Source organism: Bubalus bubalis, chromosome 2 (genome assembly GCF_019923935.1).
Source record: "Bubalus bubalis isolate 160015118507 breed Murrah chromosome 2, NDDB_SH_1, whole genome shotgun sequence".
NCBI lineage: Eukaryota > Metazoa > Chordata > Mammalia > Artiodactyla > Bovidae > Bubalus > Bubalus bubalis.
Genome location: NC_059158.1, coordinates 56,952,748 through 56,961,952, shown reverse-complemented (window position 1 = coordinate 56,961,952; position 9,205 = coordinate 56,952,748). Strand labels below are relative to the sequence as shown.

The 9,205-nt window shown below is 44.0% G+C and overlaps 1 protein-coding gene across 1 annotated transcript; it reads left to right on the top strand.

Moving 5' to 3' along the window:
• The first annotated feature begins 3,989 nt into the window (after positions 1 to 3,989).
• On the top strand, positions 3,990 to 4,995 carry SFT2D3 (SFT2 domain containing 3). The gene has a single exon (XM_006061554.3). The coding sequence runs from the start codon at positions 4,003 to 4,005 to the stop codon at positions 4,642 to 4,644; it is 642 nt and encodes a 213-aa protein (XP_006061616.3). The 5' UTR covers positions 3,990 to 4,002; the 3' UTR covers positions 4,645 to 4,995.
• The last annotated feature ends 4,210 nt before the right edge of the window (positions 4,996 to 9,205 follow it).

The following is a 9,205-nucleotide window of genomic DNA, read 5'->3' as shown; positions in this document are numbered from 1 at the left end:
AGAAAGCGAAGAAGAACTGAAGAGCCTCTGGATGAAAGTGAAAGAGGAGAGTGAAGTTGGCTTAAAGCTCAACATTCAGAAAACTATGATCATGGTATCCAGTCCCATCACTTCATGGCAAATAAATGGGGAAACAATGGAAACTGTGACAGACTTTATTTGGGGGGGGGGGCTCCAAAATCACCACCATGGTGACTACAGCCATGAAATTAGAAGATGCTTGCTCCTTGGAAGAAAAGCTATGACCAACCTAGATAGCTTATTAAAAAGCAGAGACATTACTTTGCAAACAAAGGTCTGTCTAGTCAAAGCTATGGTTTTTCCAGTAGTCATGCGTGGATGTGAGAGTTGGACTGTGAAGAACGCTGAGTGGTGAAGAATTGATGCTTCTGAATGGTGATTTTGGAGAAGACTCTTGAGAGTCCCTTGGACTGCAAGGAGATCAAACCAGTCCATCCTAAAGGAAATCAGTCCTGAATATTCATTGGAGGGACTCATGCTGAAGCTCAAACTCCAAAACTTTGGCCACCTAATGCAAAGAACTGACTCAGTGGACAAGACTCTGATCCTGCAAATATTGAAGGCAGGAGGAGAAGGGGACGAAAGCGGATGAGATGGTTGGATGGCATCACCAACTCAATAGACATGACTTTAATTAAGCTCTGTGTTTGGTGATGGACAGGGAAGCCTGGTGTGCAAAGAGTCAGACACAACTGAGTGACCAAACTGAAATGAACTGAACCAGGCTATTAGCCTACGGAATTCTGATGTCTCTATGATGAGAAAAGTGCTAGAAGACCACATGACATTTGACATCCTTCCGCAGCTCAGGGAGGCACTTGTGCCATAACTCAAACTGAATCCTGTACCTGATGAATCCTCTAACACATTTAATGAATCATATGAGAAACCGCATTTCTGCCTTAAGTGACCCACTTCCTAGTCTTGACGATCTCTTCAAAAACTGATTTGGGATGGGAAGTTCTTGGCTTAAATATTTACTTATAATTCTAATTAATGTATTACCTATATTATTTGTATTTTGCCTGTTTTACAAGACTACTGTTCCTTATATTACCAACTGTGTGACTGAGCTTCCAACAAATATAATGACTAGGCAACTTGAAGCAACTGATCAAATATATGGTTCTATATGAGATCAATTACTGTAATAGAGTGATTCTTGATACAGAAAGATGCTACAAGAGGGAATTTTTTCCTGAACTATAACAGACTAGCCAGACAGATGATCCAACATTACTTTTAGCTATTGTTTATAAGACCTAGTCCAGTAATAGCATATTGAATGGCCTTGCAGCAAAATCTCTGCCAGACTTAGGAATAAGCCTTCCTAGCACCAGTGGACAAAATGGTCATAAAATGCCTCTCAAAGCATGAACAAATTTATTACCATGAGGGGGCCCTAACTACAAACTGGCACCTACCATTGGCACTTGCCATCCACCTCTACAAGGATTAAAGTGGGTGCTGCTGCAGCTGCTGATTTCCAACACTCCCTGAAAGGAGTTCAGGGTGGAGAGCAGAAATGAGGCAGGCTATCAGCAGGACTGATGTTGAAGCTCAAACTCCAATACTTTGGCCACCTGATGCGAAGAGCTGACTCATTTGAAAAGACCCCGATGCTGGGAAAGATTGAGGGCAGGAGGAGAAGGGGACGACAGAGGAGGAGATGGTTGGATGGCATCACCGACTCGATGAACATGGGTTTGGGTGAACTCCGGGAGCTGGTGATGGACAGGGAGGCCTGGCGTGCTGCAGTCCATGGGGTCACAAAGAGTCGGACACGACTGAGCGAATGAACTGAACTGACGCTCTGGGAAAAACTGGCAGAACAGGTCTTCAGGTAGATATTTTCAGAAGCCAATTTTATGAGCCCAATTCTTGTGTCCTCTCATATCTAGAAAAGCACTCAAATGGTGACAACTGCCCATGACAAGCAGAAACCTTTTGCAAAAAAAAAAAAAAAAAAAATATATATATATATATATATATATATATATGTGTGTGTGCTTATTTCCATATTTCCCCTTCAGCAAAATCACATATATACTGATCTTCACCCTACCTCTTTGGAAGAGTTTTTCAGGGCTATCTGAGATACTGTCTTCCAGGCTATAGTCCTCACATTTTGCCCCAAATAAAACTTCATTCACAACTCTCCCATTATGTACTTTTTTTAAGTTGGCAGTTGAGATTCCCATATCACCCAGTTACCTCACCATCAACTAATCAACAATACTTGTGTATGAACTGACCATGCACCCTGTGACCCTCTCCCTCATAGTTTCAGAAACCTGTCCCTGAAAGCCATTAGGGAGTTCGGGTCATGTGAGCAAGGCGCTTGCCACCCTACAATAAACACGATACGTTCCTCCACCGCAATCCAGGGTCAGCAGACTGGCTTTGCTGCACATTGGGCAAGTGGAACCAAGTTTGCTTGTTCAGTAACAATAGTCAAGATCCAACCAGGAAAACAAAGTATTAAAGGGAGTAATTTAATAGGGGAAAACTGGTTACACAGGTAACAAGAAAACTAAAAAGTCAGACATGACAACAGCAGGAAATCATTAATACTTATCTTGTCATACAGGACAAAGGAGGGTCACCAGTCATCAGCTGGAGTTGTGCAGGGGAAGCCAGTACCAAGGGAATGAGGGAAGCTAGTACAGACAAAAGAAACAGACACAGGGAGATACCCTCTCTTCTCCTGCAGTGCCTCCAAAGTCAGCGACAGAAGAAACAGCCTACAGCGCTCAGCCCTGCCTCCCATTCCCAGTGCTTCTGGGGCAAGTAAATCAAAGACCTGCACAAGAATACACTGCTGTAGTACTTAACTGGGTTGCACTTTACATCACAAAAACTTCCATGCCATCATATTTAAATTCACAATAGACACTTTAAAAATAGGTTTTCAACCGAAGGCTTCAACATCTACAAAGGCTTTCAAGCACCTTTACTGCACTCAAATCGACAGCTGTGTCAATCAGGTCAACGTCCGTTTGAGTACCTTTGCTGTCCAGGTCCAAAGAAAAGGGAGATGAGAGAGAACTTGTGCTCAAGCTGCTGGCACTGCCTTGAACAAATAAACTTTCACAATTGGGATAGATGAGAACTCAGAGAAAGTGCACCTCAGTGAGAGATGTAAACAAGAGGTGCAGCTTACGAGCAGGGAAACCAGAAGTCCTAGCAGACACCCAGATGGCTGTGACCTACATAACAAGCCAAGGAACTTCAAGGAGGTTCTGAAAAAAGATCAGAAATTAACCGAGCCGTGAACAAGCGCTTCAGAATTATCTGATGGGTCAGAAAACTTGTACCCGGAGGTGCATCGGAAGCATGACAATGTGGGCCAAAAATATACATATATGACCTGGGGCTTGAAACAATAATATTGCCAGACCTATGCTGAAACGGGTAAGAGAAGAGAAGCACATCAGTGGGAGTGGGCTTCACTCTGCTTCAGCTCTGTAGCATTCCCAAAGAAACCACTTACGACCTGAAGCGTAAGCTTCTTAAAACATTAAATTAAAAATTAAGTTATAGATTAGCATATTTTAAGACCGTATACCCTTTCCCCATTTCTCCCCAATGGCCAAATATTGGAAAACTACAGCACAGAATCACGATACTGATAACCGTAAAGTCAAGACACACAAGTTTCTTTCATTTCTAGCCACACGAACTCACGCCCCTCAACTAACTTCTAATGCTGTTATAATTCACCCAAGCCCTGTCAGCGCCTACAGCGGACACTGAAGAAGGGTGTCCGGATGCTACACGCAGGGATACAGCCGCGGTCTCAGCGCAAGTGCCAGTCGAGACCACGAAGGCAGCGGAACCACAAGCCCCGCCCCCTCCGTCCCGGCGGACTAACAGCCGCCAGAGGTCCGAGCAGTTTCCAAAGCCGACCGAGTAGAGCCGGAAGTGGGCGGCAGCACCCCGCCCCGCCCCGCGCCGACTTCGCGGAAGCCTCCATCCAGCATGGCGGACCTCAACCGCCAGCTGCAGGAATATCTGGCGCAGGGGAAAGCGGGCGGCCCTGCGGCCGCGGAGCCACTGCTCGCAGCGGGAGAGGCGAAGGAGTGCGCGGCGGGGGCCGGGGCGTGGTTCAGCCGCGCGGGCCTGCGCTGGACGTGGACACAGAGCCCCGCGGAGCCGGCGGCGGGACAGACGTGCCTGCCCAGCGTGACGCGCACTCAGCGGCTGGCGGCGAGTGGCGTGTGCCTGCTGCTGGCTGCGCTCTGCTTCGGCCTGGCCGCACTCTACGCGCCTGTGCTGCTGCTGCGCGCCCGGAAGTTCGCGCTGCTGTGGTCGCTGGGCTCGGCGCTGGCACTAGCGGGAGGCACACTACTGCGAGGCGGCGCAGCGTGTGGACGCCTGCTGCGCGGCGAGGAGGCGCCCTCGCGGCCCGCGCTGCTCTACGTGGTTGCGCTAGGCGCGACGCTGTACGCGGCGCTGTGTTTGCGGAGTACGTTGCTCACAGCGCTGGGCGCCTGCGCACAAGTGGCCGCACTGCTGGCCGCGTTACTGGGCGTGCTTCCCCGGGGCGCGGGCACCGCTCTGCGCATCACGCTCGGGCGCTTGGGCCCGGGCGCCGCCCTCGCCAAGGCGCTCCCCGTTTGAGGCCCGCGCCGTCGGAAGGACGCAGAATCCGTCCCCAGGATGCGCCATCGAGGGGACACGGACAACCGGTTCTAGGCCCAGCACCAGCCAAACCAAGGACTGCGCCTGTCCGTTCCCAGACCGCACTGGGTAGAAGCTGCTCCTTTACTGTGCCAGCGAACTGTAAACTGAGACACAAGCAGTTTGGGAAGCTCCTCGATTTCTGCATTTTGTGCTACACTCGGCAGCAAGTGCTGTGAAAACCAGATTTTGTTTTGAATTGGTGATAGGACGCTATGAATATTAGTGATAAATTGTTTTTGCGTTAACTGTGGTCTTAGATTACACTCAGTAAAAAGAGTAAATAGCTTTTCCGTTTTGATTGACTGCCCTTATTTTCCCGGATTTCTCTTTCACGTTTTGTCACCTAAAAATATCCAGGGGTAGATCGCAGTAGCTTAGTTCCACTAAACGTGCTTTCTTTCGCTCTTGGAATTTTCTTCCCTTATTCTTCAACGTGAGTGTATCCATAGATGAGTTAGCAGATTAAATGCTGACTTTAGCCACTGGAATTTTTTCAAGTGCTTTAGTTAATACGGTTTATCTCAGTTTTCTCTTATTTTAGTGAAATTGTTAACATGATGTCTTATAAAATTAAAGGACAGTTGGTTCTGCATTGCATAAGGAAACCATGGACCAAGAAGCATGGTATCCAGTAAGGTGCACGTAAATGCTCAGAGGTCCATGGACAGAACTCAGCTAAGGAAATGCCTGGGAGACAGGAAGATAATTCCACATCCAGTTATCCTATTGGATGGAAACCATGGATTTCTACAGGGTCTAGTTTTTCATTCCTAATTTTATGATGTGCTTTTGAACCATAGTTTACACTTTATATTCTGATCTTAATGGAATGTAAGGTGCTTTTCATATCTAATTGCCAATTTTTCTTCATTTTTAGATTTAGCACCTTGGTCTAGGACTTACCTTAATTTATTGCCAGAAAGAATGGGCTCAGTATTCTGGTTAAGTCCATAAATAAAACATTTTGTCACTAGCTACATATTAACTGGGAAGTAAACTGTATTTAAAAAGTTTTAATCCTATGCCAGTGGTTCTTAGTTCACATGAGAGTTACTTGAGTCAAATTTCAGTTCAGTCAGAATCTCTGGGCGGGGTGGGGAGGAGATTGGCATCAGTATTTTTTTTTTAAGCTTCCCAAATGATTTCCTTTTTCTGCTAAGGTTGAGAACTTGAAAGTAATTGTTTCCTGGGACTGGATTAGCATTGCTTAAACAGGTTGTCAGGCAACAGAGTTTTGCCTCTTCCTCCAGCCTCAAAATTTATATTTATAGGTCTTGATCGGTGTCCAACAAGCCCTGCTCCAAGAGGTGGATGCTAAAGTAGACTTATTCCCATCCCCCTTATTTTGAAAGAAGGCTGCTTTTTCCCCCCTATCAGTTAATAGGGTTACCTACCTCAAGAGGCACAACTACTGGGTGTTTGTAAAAGCAAATCCACTGTTTTGGGGGAATGATTTATTTTTTTGACTGGAAAATGTACCATTGGCTGCTTTCTCTACCCCCTAGTTAAATCTGTATTTTAGTTCTAAATTTTAGGCTGAAGATTTTACCGCATTCAGCCCATTTTTATATTGATGCTATTTTTAAAAATTGTTTTTCCAGCATTTTCCCAAGAATTCACTGTCAGGAAATCTGTTTTTATAAAATTCAAAGCACAATATATTGTATGTCATTTTGACAGTGATGATTTAAAATGCAGATATATACATTAAGTAATAAAAATGTTGAGTTTTCAGTTTTCTCTAAATGAATTCATTCTCAAAATGCAACCTGGTTATCTGCTTACTGAGGCAGTGTTTTTGAAGTTAAAGCCTTAAAATCTTCCGATAAAGTTTTTTAGCACGTGAGTCTCAGAAAAAAAAAAAAAAAAAGGAGCCTAATCTCTAGAAAAGGCAAAGGAACCAGAGATCAAATTGCCAACATCCGTTGGATCATAGGAAAAAAAAGGGAATTCCAAAAAAAACATATACTTCTGCTTCATTGACTGTACTAAAGCCTTTACTGTGAGGATCACATCAAACTGAAAAATTCTTAAAGAGATGGGACTACCAGACCACCTTACCTGTCTCCTGAGAAACCTGTATGCAGGTCAAGAAGCAACAGTTAGAACTGGACATGGAACAACAGACTGATTCAAAATTGAGAAAGGAGTTCATTAAGGCTGTATACTGTTACCCTGATTATTTAACTTACATGCAGCGTAGCATCATGTGAAATGTCAGACCGGTTGAATCACAGGTTGGAATCAAAATTGCTAGAAGAAATATCAACAACCTCAGATATGCAGATAATACCACTCCAATAGCAGAAAGTGAAGAGGAGCTAAAGAGCCTCCTGATGTGGGTGAAAGAGGAGTGTGAAAAACCTGGCTTAAAACTCAACATTCAGAAAACTAACATCATGGCATCTGTCCCATCACTTCATGGCAAATATATGGGGGAAAATTGCAAACAGTGACAGATTTTATTTTCTTAGGCTTCAAAAAGACACTTGCTGCTTGGAAAGAAGGCTATGACAAACCCAGACAGTATATTAAAAAGCTGATCCATCAGTTTGCTGACAAAGGTCTGTATAGTCAAAGCTATAGTTTTTCCAGTAGTCATGTCTGGATGTGAGAGTTGAACCATAAAGCAAGTTGGGTGCTGAAGAACTGATACTTTTGAGTTGTGGGGCTGGAGAAGATTCTTGAGAGTCCCTTGGACTGCAAGATGAAACCAGTCAATCCTAAAGGAAATCAGCCCTGAATTGGAAAAACTAATGCTGAAGCTGCAATACTTCAGCCATGTGATATGAAGAGCCAATGCACTGCAAAAGACCCTGATGCTGGGAAAAACTGAGGGCAGAAGGAGAAGTGGAAGACAGAGGATGAGATAATTGGATGGCATCACTGACACAAGGGACATGAATTTGAGCAAATTCCAGGAGACAGTGGAGGACAGAGGAGCCTGATATGCTACAGTCCATAGGATCGGAGAGTCAGACACAACTTAGCAACTGAACAACAATAAACTGTCTATTATGGTTTTGCACTCTGGATCCCTTTTTATCCTCTTAGAATTTGATTACAACTTCTTTTTAAGCTGTACCAGTAGAGGGCACGGAGAAGGCAATGGCACCCCACTCCAGTACTCTTGCCTGGAAAATCCCATGGATGGAGGACCCTGGTGGGCCGCAATCCATGGGGTCGCTAAGAGTCGGACACGACTGAGGGACTTCACTTTCACTTTTCACTTTCATGCATTGGAGAAGGAAATGGCAACCCGCGCCAGTGTTCTTGCCTGGAGAATCCCAGGGACGGCGGAGCCTGGTGGGCTGCCGTCTATGGGGTTGCACAGAGTTGGACACGACTGAAGCGACTTAGCAGCAGTAGAGGGCAAATAAAGAATATCCACAAACCTAAAGCAATCTTGAGCCTCCTATAGGTGTGTTTAGAGCAAGGTGCTGATAAATAGGATGTTTTAAATTGCAAAGTAAAGAGAAAATCTCTTGAAGCCTCTAGGTTCTAACACCCTAAAAAAGGCAGTGTTTATGTGTGGTAAACATTTTATCTGCATAAGTAACTTAGCTTTTTACCATTTTTTAAATTAATGGAGAACCAATTAGGAGTTTTTATATACGCCAACTATGTCAATATCCCTTTTCTAAGCAACTACTGACACTTGCCAGCACCACTAAATTTGTCAAATAAACCTGTCTCCAGTGCCCAGCTGAAGTTGTCAAAGTAGTGAGGGTGACCACAGGATGTCCTTTGAAGAATAAAAAAGACTTTTTATAAAAACAAAGTAAGGAGTTAATACAGAAAGTATCCTGGGGAAATCTCAAACTGAACTTTTGGCTTCCAATTCAAAGTGGGCCAACTGTCCCATTCATTTAAAACTAAAAGAATCTGTTGTGGATGAGACCTTCCTGGCTCACTTTTAATTGAACAATCCTCCGCCTTAAACACTGGTGTTTCCACATAGCTAGTGTGGAAGAGGAAGACATTATTTAAATTTTGCAGAACTGTTTTAAGAAAGATTTTGATCCATTCCTTTTCAACTTAAAACCATTTTGAAATGATTTACAGTATTCAAAAGGTATGTGTAGATGATTTCTAGCTTATGTTCCTCTAATCAGAAAAAAGCAACTCAAGTCTAAGGTGTAATTACTAGAAGATGCAGCCAAAGGAGACCTCTGCTTGGACATCCAGATTTTTTTTTTCTTCAGTGTATAATTTTCCATTTGCCACAGCAGGTCTAACTAATAAGGCTTTGAATCTAACTTCAAACCACATTATAGTTTTGAAGTATTTTTCACTATGCTACAAAAGTAAGTGTGACAGATGGCTAGATAAGAATTTGTTTAAAAACAAAATTCACAGATGAGTTAATTTAGATAACTTAGAGAGAGATTCCCATCAAGGATGTTCACAAGTGTAAGCAGTAGTTGTACACCCCTCAGCAGGCCGGATGCAATGGAAACTAAAGGTTTCCTTAAGGCAAGCACTTGACGACTAGTTG